The sequence below is a fragment of the Sciurus vulgaris genome (genome assembly GCF_902686455.1).
Source record: "Sciurus vulgaris genome assembly, chromosome: 9".
NCBI classification, from domain to species: domain Eukaryota; kingdom Metazoa; phylum Chordata; class Mammalia; order Rodentia; family Sciuridae; genus Sciurus; species Sciurus vulgaris.
Genome location: NC_136469.1, coordinates 81,889,429 through 81,906,928, shown reverse-complemented (window position 1 = coordinate 81,906,928; position 17,500 = coordinate 81,889,429). Strand labels below are relative to the sequence as shown.

Genomic DNA, 17,500 nt, shown 5'->3' with positions numbered 1-17,500 from the left:
ATACCTCATTCTGAGTCAGCATATTCATTGTGGCCTAGAGTGAAGTACTTAACTCCCAAAGGCAAGTTCAAAAATTCTGTAGCTCCGGTTAGTCTTTGTTGAATGCAGACAACCGACTGGGTTTCCTGACACTGTTCTGATCTCACTTACAATGGAGGGGATAAAGTGCAAATCAAAAGAGCAGATAAATTAGAAATTTAGAAGCTAGTAGCTCTTTTTGATTGCTTCTTGTCAAACCCATGGTCTTAAAGCCACTTGAGAAACCTCCAGAGCCCAGAGGTGTGAAGTGACCTCAACCAATGTGCTTCCCATGACAAACTGCACCTCTGGCAAATGCTTCCACCATAGAACGGGGTTAGCACTTTGCCAGAGCACCTTAAAAAGCATAGAAATATCAGTCACTTGCCACACTGATCCACTGGATTCACCTCTCTTTCTCTATTTAATAACTGTTCTTTCCCCCTTCCCTTCAACTCCACAGGCCCCTTATGTGCTGAGAAATGAGGTTCTCCACATTAGCAGAGGAGAGCGGGGAACCATCACCACCCAGCTACTTGACATTAGGGATGATGACAATCCACAGGATGTGGTCGTCGAAGTGCTTGATCCTCCACTTCATGGCCAATTGCTCCAAATGCTTCAGTCCCCCAAGGCTCCTATCTATCATTTCCGGCTGGATGAGCTCTCCAGGGGCCTTCTCCTCTACGTTCACGATGGCTCAGAGAGTACATCTGATGTTGCAGTCTTGCAGGCCAATGACGGACACTCCTTCCAAAATATACTGTTTCATGTGAAGACTGTGCCCAAGGTGGGTGTCATTCCTTGCACCTAAATATGTAGAGTTTGCTGATATTCTTTTGTAATGCTTATAAAGTTAGGATATGAGTTCAAGCACAACCTATTACATGGGTGCTCATTAAGCACCTATTATATAAATAATATATTTTGGCAGTAATGTATTTTGTTAGGAGCATACTTATCCTCTAATAAAGTGGGATGCTTCGCAACCATTTTTGTTGACCTACTGCTGTAAAACTATGTTATTATTCACTGATCCTTTTTTTTTTCCTGCCTGAGAATCAAGGCATCTCTGTTTTTGTCTGCCCTTCTAAAACAGCTCATGAAATGAGAAACTCTTTGTCAGGTGATCTTAATGAATTAAAGGGGAAAGTTCAGCCACCCTGTTAGCCTGTTAGCCCAACTGAAGTGGGATAAAGGAACCCTCTCTTTTGGTAATCATAGGGTCTTTGGCCTAGGGGCTAGAAGCGTGTTTATCATTCTGAGTGACTCATGTGTCACCTTATTTTCTTCCTATTTCCATGAGTGCTGGTGCTTTTATTTGCTTAATATTTACTTATTACTTTTCTTAGAAATAACTTGGTTTGTGTGTGTGTGTGTGTGTGTGTGTGTGTGACCTCATTCTAACAGATAATAGTTATGCAATCATGGACTTAATATCTATTTTATACTTTTTTCTGAAATATTAAAACATACCATTCTAAAAATTTTATCAGTGTACTACACTTTTGGATATTACAAATGAGATGGTTATCACTTTTTAGGAAACACTGAGCTAACCTATGCTAAAGTAAATAGTCCTACTGAAAAAACATTTTCAAATCTGGATGAGGTGGTACATACCTATAATCCCAGCAGCTCAGGAGGCTGAGGCAGGAGGATCACAAGTTGGAGGTCAGTCTCAACAGTTTAGTGAGATGCACAGCAACTTAGTGAAAACCTGTCTCAAAATTTAAAAAAAAAAAAAAAAAAAAAAAAAAAGGCCAAGAATGTAACTCAGTGGTTAAAAAAAAAAAAAAGAAGAAGAAAAGAAAAAACCAAAAACAAACCTGGGTTCAATCCCCAGTGCCCTCCCCATTTTTTTTTTTTTTTCCCAAAACTTAGTGATTTTTCCCTGGAAGCCCTTTTCTCAGTAGCATCACAAATGATTCATTTCCATTGCAGTAGTTTGGAAAACACATTTTTTAAAAACTTTTCATTCCAAATATCTCTACCTACAGAGTTGTCATTAATGATTAGCTAGAGAGATTGATTTGCTGAGGATAGTTTAAAATCACTTGTCACTTTCTCACCAGTGGTCACTCTAAATTTGTGATTGAGCCTCCTGAAGGGAAGCAACTGGATCTAATATGGCCCTGCTAACTAATTTCTTGGGCTCTTGTCTCATTATTTTCTGCTGCTGAAAACAGTGATGGTTGTGAGCAAGAGAGACGGGAGAAGGTGAAGGCTGATCATGAGCTGGAGTTGGCAGATGGCCACCTTGTAGCTAATCCTAATTATCACCCTCCTGCAACCGCCCTGGGAGATGAGGTTTAGTTATGAAGAGATGAAGTCTAGACAGATGCAGAAAGTTTTCTTTTCTTCCTTCTTGGTTTCCTTCCAAAGGTAGTCCTGAATTTCAGTGCAACCCTTAATGGCCACCTTTCCTGTCATGGTTCTGGTCTCCATGTTTGGAGATCATCCAGTCCATTGTACTGCACAATCATTTTGTGTGGAAAGACTCACAGCTGAAGGACATTTCTAGGATTTCAGCTGCTTTGACTAACAAAACTAATAAAAATAGAATGTTCATCCTTAAATGAGATACAAGGCACAGAGGTTGGGAATCCTTGCAGTCTTTATAACTCGCAAGTCATGTGTTTTTAGTGTGTTGGCTTGTGATTCCTAAAAGTAAGTGTATGTTGGTCCTCCCCTTCCCCCTTCCCATCTCACCATCTCATTTAGTGCGGTGGTTACTGATCCATGAGGTGACTCTTAAACAGGAACAGGAACAGTGAAACCAGTAGCCAGAGCCTTCACATGCATCAGGATGTACTAATGAACTTGACTGTGATTTGATATTACACCAATATACACTATATTTCCCTAAAAGAACTCAGAATACTTTTGCTTCTTCCACTTCTCCTGATGCTAAGCTATCTTGGTGAAGATAGTTAAAATAGCAACTATTTTGACCTTATTTCTTCCAGAGGAAATTCTACCATGAGTGGAAGGATTTTTTATCTTTTTATTTTGTTTTTAACATTTATTGGACACTAAAGCTTGATGTGAATTGTTCCTTTTGATCTCCAGAATCATTCTGTGATATTTGTACAATCATATTTTTTTTTTTTTTTTTTTTTGGCAGTGCTGGGGATTGAACCCAGGGCCTTGTGCTTGCAAGGCAAGCACTCTACCAACTGAGCTATATCCCCAGCCCTACAATTATCTTTAATTTTCCAAAAGAGGAAACTAAAGGGTAAAGAAGTTTTACAACATTCATTTTTATAATGGTGTTTAGTGCTGGGGCTATGATTTCATTTCAAGTGTGTCTGCCTCCTGTGTTTAACTGTCAATGTTTTTTTTTTTTCTTTCTGGCCTATGTTTTCCCATGTTTGGGTCATATGTGTTTTTGTTCCCTAAATGGATAAAATGAAGACAATTATTTAGTCATTTTCTTCATGTCCTGTCCAAGCATGCTGGTCCCCACGCCTCCTGGACTGCTCTCTGGACTCAAAACAGCTCATTACAAGTGAAGCTATGTATTATCACAAGTCTACTGGGCACAAGAAGGAAAAATGGCCTCAGCTGTCACAGTATCTGATAGCTGTGCAGACATGATTGGTTTCATTCTAATAGCCATTTTGGAAGATGGGCATGAGAGTTCTTAGCCTGAGGCTACTTGTATGTTAAATTTGGAGAGGGGCCAGTTATTGGCTGATGTCTAGCTGGCAGCTTAAATGGAATGGCCAAAGGTTTTCAGTTTAGTGAATGGATGTACATATTAATCCTAATATTACTCAACAGAAACTTAGCCTGCTTCTCTCTTCCTTCTGATGGGAAGGAATTGGAAAAGAAGCTTTGTGAGAGGAGGGACTATGTCAGTTTTAGTCTCTTGAACCCAGCATATTATAGGGGCTCGGTGCATTTTTGTTGGCTGGGTAGATGAGTGACAGATTCAAGGGCCCGAGTGGAACAGGTGCCAATGTCCCTGTCTTGCTGTAAGTTTCTGTGTTAGATGACCCTCTGCTGTCTCTGGGGTGGCTTATCTGGGACTGAGTAGAGGAACTGTCCATTCACCCTTGTTTTTCAAGTTTTATACCACTTCCCCCACACTTGGCCTGGCAGTGAATAAACTTGACTGCCACCTCCAGACTTATCCTATGCTGCTGAGGAAATGGAACCAGGATTGATGTTGAAACATGTTCCGTTAGAGGAAGGAGGCAAAAAGAAGAAAAAGAAAAGTAATAAAGAATGTCCTGCTGAAAAGGCTTTCATTAATTGGGGTCCAACCCCAAGTCTGCTAGGAAAATGATTCTAAAGCAATTCAACATCCAAAAAGGGCTAAAATGGTCTTGGGGAAGTCATGCTCAGTGGTGGACTTCTTTCTCCTGCTGGGCTTTCAAGGAATTATCCACTTTCCCATTAATTAAGGTGCTTGTGGAAATCATGCCTTTTTCCATTTTGACAATGAATCCAATGATCTTTCTGACTTTGTTTATTGTTTGAGTGCTTATTTTCTGCCGTTGGGCAGAAAAAAGTCCCCAACTGTCATACTCCACACTTGATAGAGAATTCCATCGTTGTGGGCCCTTTCTGGCTATGGTAATGCCCACGGGCAGCTACCAAGCACCGTTCTTTCTCCCCTCAGTTTCACCAATGCCTACCTTTCATTGGTGATCTTGCAGGGATACAGTTAGTTTGATAATAATGACATTTGTAAGAATTACAATGGTAAAAAATGTTTATTTGTATGAATAAGAGCCTACTTCACAAATAAATAAATCCTTGCCACATGTCAGGGTTTCACCTTTTGACGGGGCTTGCTTAGCCTGTTTAATTCAGTGTCTCAAAAAGTGCACACTCGGAAAAGGTTTTGTTGATATAAATAAAATCTACAGGAAGCAAAGGTCCAGTATTCCTGCCCCGAAGTAGCAAGCCTCCAAGATTCATGCCCACCTTAACAATCACAGAGACTTTCTAGTTAGCCTGCCCTCTTTCTTCCTGCTGATGAATTCTACCTCATATCTGCCACGCCACATGCTCCTTCCCGAAGGTCCACAAAAGTCCTACTAGATTAAATCTTAAAATCCATGGTATAAATGAAATCTTACAAATTAAACTATATATTTACAGAATAAGTAAAATGATAGGGTCACTGTTGTACCCAACTATCGTCATTTTCTAAATAGTGAAGTTTTTAAAACTTTGTCTTCAATATTTTGACCTGGGGTTGGAGTACACTATTATTTGAGCAAAAATTACATCATTGATGACCCAATCTTTTAACTTTTGTATGTGAGATTTTTCCTTCAAAGGATGGAGACTTATGCTATTACTTCTGATTTGCAACATTAATATTTTTACTCATTATATAATAAATATGTAATGGCTAAACTTTATTACCAACATTTGTTTGCCTATTGTTCTATGAAATGAATTAGAAGAACTATTTAATATAAAGCACTGTTTTAATCATGCCCTCAATTTTACTTGTTGAAATTTCATCGCCTGCTAATGTACTCTAGAGGATATATCAAACCTCATTGGGCAGGAGATTATTCAACTATTAATATAGCTAATTTCTTGAGCTGACAAGGATATATGAACCAATGTGCAAGGGGAAAAAAACCTACAATGAGACAAAGAAATTCCAAAATTTCCTAACCATTGGGAAAATCAGGTTAAGATTTGGCTTTTTGGACACTACATATAGAAAAGAATTTGTAGCTGTTCTCAAATATTCCCTTACTCTCTCCCAAGAGAAAACAACAACAACAAAAAATATCATCATGATGAGTGGAAAGATTTAAACTTCTTGTTTAAAATAAAAAACCAGGGGGGAAGGGAAAAAATAACAGAATGAATCAAAAAACATTACTCTATGTAAATTTATGATTACACAAATGGTATGCCTTTACGCCATGTACAAACAGAGAAACAACATGTATCCCATTTGTTTACAATAAAAAAAAAGAAAAAAAAAGAAATAAAATAAAAAACCACTTTATTGAGTGTGATTGACAAGTAAAAACCTCTACATATCTAATAGACACAACTCAATGAGTTTGGAGATAGGTACACACCCATAAAACCATCACCTACCAAAGTTTCCTCCTGACCCCTTTCATGTTATTACTTATCTTTATGGTAAGAACATTTTACATAAGGTGTCTCCTCTTAGCAGTTTTAAAGTCTACCATACAGTATTGTTAGCTGTAGGCATTGTGCTGTATAGATTTCAGAATTTATTTATCTTGTAGACCTGCAACTTTATTCCTTTTGACTATCATCTCCCTATTTCCCATCTGACAGCTTCCATCAACTGCCATTCTGCTCTCTGCTTCTGTAAGTTTGACTGTTTTAAATTCCACATATATGTGAGATCAGACAGTTTTTTTCTTTCTGTGTCTGGTTTATTTCACTTAACTAAATGTCCTCCAAGTCCATCCATGTTGTTATAAATGCAGGATTTCCTTCTTTGAGGCTAAATAATATTCTGTTTTCCTTTGTGATTTGATGACCTTTTTTTTTTTTTTTTTTTGTAGTGGTGTGCATTGATTCTTTTTTCTCTTTTGTACATCTATTGCAGACTTTTTATGATTACCATGAGGCTTACATAAAACATAGCTACGATAGTCCATTATAAACTGATAATGATTTCTCTTCAATCATATACAAAACTCTCCACTTTTACTTCTCCCTGTCCTTCTCCATTTTGTCATTGGTATTATAATTTGTATCACTGTATGTCATAAATCCATTAATAAATTTTATAGCTATCATTATTTTTAATACGTTTTTCTTTTAGCTTTTATACTAGAGTCATAATACCATGACTATAAATACTATGTAAATAGTGGTTATACTGTACGTAGGAATAATGACTAGAAAAGTCTCTACACGTTCACTACACACATGACTTTTTTCTAGATATATTTTGTCTGTAGCTGGGTGAATCCATAGATGTAGAACCCATGGATATAGAAGGCTGTCCGTACTTTCCTCTAGCAATGTTTTCTACTTTCATGTGTTTTCATGTTGCTAATTAACATCTTTTCATTTCAACTTGAAGAACTTTGGCATTTCTTGTGAGACAGGCCAAGTCATGATAAACTTTGTTGGCTTTTGTTTGGGAAAATCTTTATCACTTCTTAATTTCTGAATGACAGTTTTGCCAGTAAATTATTCTTGGTTGGCAGCTTTAAATACTTTGATTATATCATTCCAGTCACCTGACCTGCAAGGTTTCTGCTCAGTAATCCACTACTAGTGTTACATGACAGCCACTTTTCTCTTGCTGCTTTCAAAATTCTTCTGTCATTGATTTTTGAGAATGTGTCTTGACGAAGACTTTATGTTCAATCTGTTTGGAGTTCTTTGGGCTTCAATAATCTGTATGTTCATTTCCCTCTCCAGATTTGGAAATTCTTCTGTCATTATTCCTTTTTTGTTGTTGTTGTTGTTGTTCATTTACTGAAATGAATTCACGTGACATGCAATGAACTATTTTAAAGTGAAATAGCAACCACTACCTAGGGCTAATTCCAAAACACATCCCTCCCTCCAAAATGAAACCTGTATCTGTGGAGTGGTTATTCCTAGTTCCACTGCCTGCTGCCCCCAAGCACTTGCTAAACAACAATCGTCTTTCTGTTTCTGTTTTTACCCACTCTGGATGTTACATTTAGGTGGAATCATACAATTTGTGATTTTTTGTACCTGACTTCACGTAAGATAATTTTTTGATTAATTTTGTTTTTTAATTTGTTCTAAATAGTTATATATGATAGTAAAATGCATTTTGACACATTATACATAAATGGAGTATAACTTCTCATTCTTCTGGTTGAACATGATACAGAATCACACCAGTCATGTAATCATATATGCACATAGGGTCATAATGTCTGATTCATTCTACTGTCCTTCTTCCCCCCATACCTCCTTCCCTCCTTTCACTCCCTTCAGTCTAATCATTATTTCTTTAAATAAGCTTTTTGCCCTTTTCTCTTGGCGCTGAGCTGTGTCATCTTGAAGAGGGTGATATGGATTAAATGACATTTTTTCTTATCCTCCTTAGTGTTCCAAGGTACTGGAACCTTTTAGCTGGACTCATGGGCTTTGATGGAGATATTGATATCTGTGGGTAGTTGTTAAAATTAGTGTTTCTAGGGCTGGGTGTGTAGTTTAGGGGTTGAATGCTTGCTTAGCTTGTACAAGGCCACAGGTTTAATCCCCAGCACTACAAAAACACTTTATACAGTTTCTGTGGGGACTAGGGTTTCTTGGGGGCTAGAACCTCCTATTCTTTTTTTTTTATTCATTCTGTTATTTTTTTCCCTTCCCCCCACCCCGCCCACCCCTCTTTTCCCTCTATACAGTCCTTCCTTCCTCCATTCTTACTACCCTCCTTATCCCTAACCCTAAACCTAACCCTAACCCTAACGCTAACCCCTCCTACCCCCCATTATATGTCCTCATCCGCTTATCAGCGAGATCATTCATCCTTTAGTTTTTTGAGATTGGCTTATCTCACTTAGCATGATATTCTCCAATTTCATCCATTTGCCTGCAAATGCCATAATTTTATCATTCTTCATGGTGGAGTAATATTCCATTGTATATATATGCCACAGTTTCTTTATCCATTCATCAACTGAAGGGCATCTAGGTTGGTTCCACAATCTGGCTATGGTGAATTGAGCAGCTATGAACATTGATGTGGCTGTATCTCTGTAGCATGCTGATTTTAAGTCCTTTGGGTATAGGCTGAGGAGTGGGATAGCTGGGTCAAATGGTGGTTCCATTCCAAGCTTTCTGAGGAATCTCCATACTGCTTTCCAGAGTGGCTGCACTAATTTGCAACCCCACCAGCAATGTATGAGTGTACCTTTTTCCCCACATCCTCGCCAACACCTATTGTTGCTTGTGTTCTTGATAATCGCAATTCTAATTGGGGTGAGATAAAATCTTAGGGTAGTTTTGATTTGCATTTCTCTTATTACTAGAGATGTTGAACATTTTTTCATATATCTGTTGATTGCTTGTACATCTTCTTCTGTGAAGTGTCTGTTCGTTTCCTTAGCCAATTTGTTGATTGAATTATTTGTATTCTTGGTGTAGAGTTTTTTGAGTTCTTTATAGATTCTGGAAATTAGCGCTCTATCTGATGTATGAGTGGCAAAGATATTCTCCCACTCTGTAGGCTCTCTCTTCACATTACTGATAGTTTCCTTTGCTGAGAGAAAGCTTTTTAGTTTGAATCTATCCCAGTTGTTGATTCTAGCTTTTATTTCTTGTGCTATGAGAGTCCTGTTAACGAAGTCTGATCCTAAGCCAACAAGTTGAAGGTTTGGACCTACTTTTTCTTCTATAAGATGCAGGGTCTCTGGTCTGATTACAAGGTCCTTGATCCATTTTGAGTTGAGTTTTGTGCAGGGTGAGAGATAGGGGTTTAATTTTATTCTGTTGCATATGGTTTTCCAGCTTTCCCAGCACCATTTGTTGAAGAGGCTATCTTTTCTCCATTGCATATTTTTGGCCCCTTTGTGTAGTATGAGAAAATTGTATTTATTTGGGTTTGTGTTCATGTCCTCTATTCTGTACTATTGATCTACCTGTCTATTTTGGTACCAATACCATGCCGTTTTTGTTACTATTGCTTTGTAATAGAGTTGAAGATCTGGTATTGCAAAACCCCCTGCTTCGCTCTTTCTACTGAGGATGGCTTTAGCTATTCTGGGTTTCTTATTCTTCCAGATGAATTTCATAATTGCTTACTCTATTTCTGTAAGGTACATCATTGGGATTTTAATTGGAATTGCATTGAATCTGTATAGCACTTTTGGTCATATGGCCATTTTGACAATATTAATTCTGCCTATCTAAGAACATGGGAGATCTTTCCATCTTCTAAGGTTTTCTTTAATTTCTTTCTTTAGTGTAGAACCTCCTATTCTATCATCTCGTTGACATCCGAGAATTGTATTTCTTGTCCTTAGTGTCATTCATTTCTTCTTAAGTACCAAAAGCAACAATTCAGAATTGGAAGCATATGTACTATTCATTTTAGGTATAAATATTGTGAAAGACCCACTGTGAGCCACTCTAAAAGATTGCTGTCTCTAATCTGGAAATAGTTCTTGTACTTGAGCGTGACTGCACATCTCCTGGACAATTTTTTAAATGCAGGTTCCTATTCCAGAGGTCTGATTCAGAAGATCTAGAGTAAGGGACAAGATTCTATGTATCTTAAGTTTCTAGGTGCTGCAGTTCATGAAGCACCGAGTTATGAGTTGTACTATTTCCTAAATAATAGGAATTGTATTGCTACTATTCCTTATTACAAGAATAATAAGGAGGGCTGGGGATATGGCTCAGTTGGTAGAGTGCCTGCCTCGCAAGCACAAGGCCCTGGGTTCAATCCCCAGCACCGCAAAAAAAAATAATAATAATAAGGAATTGTACTGCTAAAGTACAAACAAGATAGAGATGTAGTAGAGAGCCATCTGGGAATGTGTGCTCAGATTCCAGTAATTACTCACTTAGAATATTAAAGAAACAAAACCAAAAACAAAACCCCGCATTGCCTATTTAGTCCAATAATGTAGTTATTGACCTATAATTGATCTCTGCAACAAAATTAAAGTTGACTAGGATGCTTCTATTAGGAATATTCCTAGCAATTATGAAACCCGTGCTTCAGTGTATCATGGCATTTTAAACTCTCCTGGAGTTACAACCTTTTCTCCCAGAATTCTGGTAGATTATATGCAAAGTTACTAATATACTTTTGATGTTTTTATAAATAGCATGCTAGATCCACTGTGAAAGAGAAAACTCTCTGGGATTTTGCCCCTGAGCACCCCAATGAGGATAGAAAGTGCCTTTGTTACTGTTGTCTTGAGCACCACTTGACTCAGTTTCCTGGTATGTGTGGTGAAAAATGAGCATGACTGACTTCTAAGAGGTGAAATGCTCAAGTAGCAAGTGATTGCAAAAGAGTAGCTGTTGCCTTCTCTCCTGAGTATTCTCCTGAGTGTGCTGTTTGCTGTGTTGTTTATTGGCATATTTGAAAATTACAGCAATAATTTAGAAAACCATTCTTTCTGAAATGTCCTATTTTAAAATATCAGATTCACTGATTCTTGAAGTATAAAAACAAACTGAAAACTGAACATTGGCAGCCCCACTAATCCCATTCTGTGAAAAATGTCAATTATGAGGTTTGGGAAGAGGGCGTACACCTTGTAAATCAGGAATGGCAGCACTTTTTAATGACATTAGCTTTAGCAATTAAAGTGGTTGCTTTCTCAGGAGTGCTAAATAGGTGATTTCTTCCAGCCAGCTACTCTCAGCTGTTGTGGCTTCACTTTCAATCAGCCATCAGGCCTGTCAATTTCACTCTGTAGTGTTTCTAGAATCTGTTTCTAACTATTCGTTCCCACTGCAATTACCCTCTCAGAGGCCTTGATCTTCTCTCCCCTGAGCCATTGCAAGAACGTGTTAAATGGTTTCTACAGCTCCAGATTCATCCCAATGCTAGTCACCTCCATCTATTGCCCTTGGAGGCTGTCTTTCTAAAGACAGACTGATCATTCCATCAGTATGATCATCCCATTTCCTTCCCTGAAGACACCAACAGTTTTCTTTCCAGTACCCATAAGATGAATTGAGACTTTTAGCATAGCTTCTACTTTTTACTGGCCTTGCTGAAGACACTGTTACTTTTTATCCACCCTTTCCCTGGCTTCCTAAGCTCTATTGGCACCAAACAGTTGGACATTTATCAAACACAGTGTGTTATCTCACATTTTTGCTGTTGCTTAAACTGGGCCCTCTGCCTAAAATCTGTTTCACTGCTTCTTTACTTAGAAAGCCCACTTTTTTGTTATTCAAAATGAAATGATTCTTCCTTAGGAAAATCCTTCTGAGACCTCCTTCTTCTATTGACTCAAGCTTCTTGAAGAGCGTCACTGTGAAGCATCCTAATTATTGGATAATTGTGTGTTGCTCCTTCTGAAATTGAGATCTTGCTTTCAAACATTATGGTATATTTTAATTATGTAGCAAAGGAGCTGGTATATAATAGGTACTAAATGAATAGCTCTCTTAAATGTAGTGGATGGTGAGGACAAAAGGACAGGTAGATGGACAAATGAAGAAAAAAATGGAGAGACATAGTCTTCCTGAATGAGGTAAATTATTGGTTTATGAAAAATTAAAATAAAAAGCAGAATATATACACTTATAAATTTGTATATATGCATATATCTATATATAATATATACCCATGGTTCACACTGTGACTCTAAACTATAAATCTCTTTCTTATCAGATGATCTTTTGCAACAATAGGACCTGATAAGTAGTGCTTTTCACTATTAATGTTTTCTTATTTTGCTTGGACCCAATTCTGCCTTTTTCCCTTATTCTAGAATGATGGAGCACTTCGGCTTGTGGCTAATTCGATGGTATGGGTTCCAGAAGGGGGGATGCTGCAGATCACCAACAGAATCTTACAGGCCGAAGCTCCAGGCACCAGCACTGAAGATATCGTCTACAAGATTACACAAGACCACCCCCAGTTTGGTAATTTTTTTCTTTAGCCTGGTTTCATCTCTGCATTCAGCAGCCTAAGACTTGATTTTGTACAATGCCATGAGCAAGATTGCAATTCCAGTGAACTCTCTCATTTCATACACCTCTTACTAGCAGAATAATTTCAACACTTACCACACTGTACACATTTGCTAGTAGTGCGTAAATTTTATAAATACATTATATATAACATCTAAAGCTTAATTTAAATTTCTAATAACCTAATTTCGCACACTAGCAACCTGGGATAAACCAGCTTGCTAACAGCCACTGACTAATTGACGTCAGGTAAATTTCAAAGGTCAGGCTCTCAAACTCTACCTTATATTCTTCTCAGACCATTGCCAGACTTCTTCTTGATGAGACTCTAAAAAATATATTTCACAGAAACATTATTCAGTGTTCTCCACTGTTACTTCTTCCAGCAAGATAGTAGGATGCAATAACCTGAGAAATTGCCCATTGTCATTGCCTAATAATGCTGAATAAAGTGTAGCAAGAATTGTAGGGTGTTTATAGCTGAGCACCCAAGAATAGAAACTCCAGGTGCCACAACAAGGATGGCACTGGAGTCAGTCTGCAAGAGCTTGGAATACAGCTTCCCTGAGAGGCGCTGTGTGTCTCAGGAATGTGGGAACTTGGGAGTTAAGACTCATGCACAAACAGGGAGCTGGAATTAAGACCCTGCCTAAAACCAGAATCCTGGAAGAATGGTCCCTCACTTAGAATAGGAAAGAAGCAGCTCACCAGCACAGAGGGATGGCAAAGAGACTTGACTGTCTTTCTCACAGTAGAGGAAAAGGCTTGGTGAGAATTTAGAACTTCCGGCCTATTTCTCCTTCAGACCCAGGGTTAAATTATGCTACATGCCTTGTCCACAACACCCCAAATGGAGACTTTATATGAAAATTAATCTCAGGCCAATGATATTTCCTGGGTTCCTTGCAGAAAGTATAAACCACTGCAACAAGGTCCACCCTCCACCAAGCCACTAGTACTCTCAGATCAAGCCAGTGAGTGAGGATTAGCACAGAATGGAAACCAACAGAACAAAACAAAGGGATTAAAACCCTAAGAATTTCAAACAAAGGAACAATCATAAAAACTATGAAATAGGTGTATTTAAAATGATTTAAAGACCTAAAAAAAGGAGTAAAACTGAAAGAAAATAGCAAAATGCTATATAAATAAAGGAACAGGTAGTTGTTTTGTTTTGTTGGAGGTGGGGTCTGGTGTTGTCTAGCCTGGCCTTGAACTCCTGGCCTCAAGGCATCCGTATGAGTCATTCTCCCAAGTGCCAGCACAGGTACATGCCACTGCACCCAGCTTAGGTAGATTTTTTTTTTTAAGTACCTAAATTGATCATCTAAAAATGAAAATTATATTAAGAAAAAATGAAAACCCATTTGGCACATTAAAAAGCAGAGAAACAATAATTGTTTTTTTCTCTGGGTTATCACATTTTAAAAATTATGCATTTTCTGTAGTGAGTAAAATAAGTAACTCCAGACAATTTAAAAATAATGCCAGTGTCCACAGACATTGGAAAACATAGTCTCATCAGGAATTGATATTATAAAATAGTCTAGCTGAAGTATCATATAATAGACCTTTATAATTTTGAAGAAGGCAAGTATACTCTGTTGGGCCATAGGTGTCTTTGAGAAATTAAATCAGATAATTTTTAACTTCCTGTTTAAATAATTTTAGACTTAATTAAAAAGTTGCAAAAGTAATGCAGTCCTTTTTATACCTGACTTCATCTTCTCCTAATGTTCATATCTTACATGACTGTAGAGCAGTTACTGAAAAAAGTAAATTGACATTAACTAATCTATAGACCTTATTCAAATTTTGCCAGTCTTCTCACTAATGCTATTTTTCTGAACCAATCCATAATTCAAGCTTGCATTTAATTCTCGTGTCTCCTTGGGTCTCCTCCAGTGTGATAGTTCTCTTCTTTTTTTCTCTTATGACCATAATACTTTTGTGGAGTACTGTTCAGATATTTATAGAGTACTGCTCAGTTTGGGTCTGTCAGGTGGTTCTTCTTTATTAGATTAAGGTTATGCTTTTCCTTCCTTTTCAGTGCATGATATCAGGAGTACATGATGGCCCTGTCTTATTGCTGGTGATGTTTACTTTGATCACTTGGCTAAAGTGCTAGCTGCCAAAGTTCTCCACTGTTAAGTTACTGTTTTCCCATTTGTAATTAATAAATATCCTAGTCTCGTCTACTTTCAACTACTGATTTTATGTTAGATAACATTTAAGTCCTTCTCACCTCTAAAACTCTATGGCTCTTGTATTAAATTCTCTACCTTCATCTTGATTATTAAAAGCCAAAGCTAAGCCCCCAAATTTCACAGAAACAGCCCAGTGTTTCATCAAATATTAAAGAGAACAATGCTGAATTAAATTGCTTTCAGCAGAAAACGTTTGCCGTTTTAGCTTAATAAATGCCATGTAGACTTTATTGGGATCCTTTTCCTACTATAACTCTCTTAATTAACTTCTTCCTGAGAACATAATCTTTCTTTGTGTCCAGATCTCACTGTAATCAAATAGTAGGAATCAAATCACATGACCCTTGGGAACTGTTCAAGAGTGAAAAGGGTGGTGGGAACTAGACACCCAGGTAACACCTGTCTACCTACCTCCATCTGTTCAGTGAGGTGCATCTGTGAAGCCATTACTTCCTTGGCCCTTGGCTGCTGTGAACTCCCTCATCACATTAGAAGGTTCATGTTGAACTCTAGGCATTTTGTAAAGAGCTGACCATGGAATGCAACTAAATATAAATTGTTTTTATAAAATACACATAAAGGGTCCCAGACTCACCACTATTTTTAAATAAAAGTTTAGACAAGTTGATTAATAGTTGTACCCTTAACTACTTCATAGATTTGAAAGTAAATTTAATGAGATGGTTCTAATGATGTATCTTGTTTGAGGAAGAATCTAACTTAATGTAACATACTGCCAACTCTAAATTATTTATCACAATATAAGAAAAATGTTAATAGAAATTATCTCAATCACAACATAATTCATAGAGATTCTAATTCTTAATAGCTATTAAATTTTCTCTTCAAAATTCTTGGTTCAAATATAAAATTTGGTATAAAGGGAATCCCAAATGGAGATGATTTTCTGTACTTTAAAGCTGGAATTTCATATATTTAAAGTGTCATATCCTTGTACGATATTATCATAGAAGCAGAGGTGAGATACTCAGAAAAGGTTGTCTCTCTGGGGAGTGATACTGGCCAAATTATTGTTATAGTGTGTGCATGTATGGATATATAACAAATCTTATTATTGTGTACAATTATAATGCACCAATTTAAAAATGTGGAAAGAAGGGTTAAAAAAAAAAAAAAAAAAACAGTTGCCTCTTACCTGTTTATGGTGAATCTCACACAATACCAGTATTTCTCCTTGTTCACTCATGGGCTTGTCATCCAGTCTCCTGTATTAAACACATCCATACTGAACTCTTTGTCCTCCCTCCAGCCTGCCATCCTCCTGTTATGCCTATTGGTGGTAATCAGTCACCCAACCTAATAGCTGGTTCTCTTAGACTCCTTCCTCTCTCTTCCTTCACAGCCACCTTTTGTCAAGTTGCATTGCTTCTGTTTCTTCAGTGACTTTCCTATCTGTGTATTTCTTTCCAGGCTTACCTTTGTTGCCTTAGTTCAGATCCCATCTCTGCTTTGGGTTTTATAGTAGCCTCATAATCGGGCAAACTGTCCATATGAATGTTAGTTACTGTTGTTATTTTTATAGAATAAATTCCAGCCTCTCTAACAGGACTTTCAAGCTTTATAGACTTTCTATATTCTGATCACAAACATTATGTGTTCTAAATCAGCTCATGCCATTCAACTGCTGAGAATCTCCAGTGGCTTTCACTTGGTTGTGGGGCCGATCTTTAGAGACAGGAACTGTGTCTTGCTTAGCTTTGAAACCTCCTACTTTAAAAGGACCTAATATAGTAAATAGACCTAATAGATTCTCAATGACTACTTACTGAGTTGAATTTAATGAAATTGGCCAATATCTTATGATTCCTGTCTATCTGTATAGCATGAAACTACCTTTATATGAAAAATAGATTTATTTCATTAGGGCTTGTTAGGAAAATTCTGCCTTGTTTTTCTATTATAAGGCAAAATAGCTAGGAAATCATCAGTTGAGTATTTTCTATCCTTCTACTTGTCACATTATCATTGTGGTGATTTCCTTTCAGAATATTTTCCGACTGTACTCACTCAATGAACAGTCCACATCCTGGGAAGCCATGTCTATTAACAGCATCTTATGATCAGAATTTGAGCTGGGAGAGTGGTAATGGAATTTCTGACTTAGGTACAAATGAAAAATAATAGAAGAAAGAAAACTAGAGTGAGTTGATTCCACACCTGATTACATAAAAAAGAGTAGTGATATTTTTCTTTTATTTCAGTATTTCATTACCATCCAGGACATTATGCTCATTTTAAACTTGAATTTAGAGCATCTAAATTTTAGAATGAGTGTTTTTCTTTAAGTAAGAAAATAAATTTCTCTAGGGTAATTAAAATGTGCTACCAATTTTTGAAAAATAAATGTATTGTCAATTGTCCAATATGTCTGTTTTAAGAACTTGGTATTCTCCTACAGAACATTTTAAAAATAGACAAACACATAGACAGTCTTTTTTCCCCCAACCCACATCTTCCATGCCTATCACTATCAAACTGATAGGGTGGCTTCTTTCAGATTTATTGTTAGATGCCTTTTCATGTGAATACAGCTTATTTTCGGCAGTTCATCTATTCTTTAGTTTGGTCTTCACTTGAAGGCATATTCTTCTTGTGAAATTTTAATTGTTTCTACAACACCTCTGTATTTGTGA

At 37.2% G+C, this 17,500-nt stretch overlaps 1 protein-coding gene across 1 annotated transcript in view; it reads left to right on the top strand.

Moving 5' to 3' along the window:
• The window catches only part of FRAS1 (Fraser extracellular matrix complex subunit 1), a 436,825-nt gene that overhangs the window by 297,734 nt on the left and 121,591 nt on the right, over nt 1-17,500 (top strand). Inside the window, exons 29-30 of the mRNA XM_079152936.1 lie at nt 482-808; nt 12,438-12,591. Of these exons, the coding sequence (XP_079009062.1) occupies nt 482-808; nt 12,438-12,591 (481 nt within the window). The remainder of the gene's footprint in view (nt 1-481; nt 809-12,437; nt 12,592-17,500) is intronic.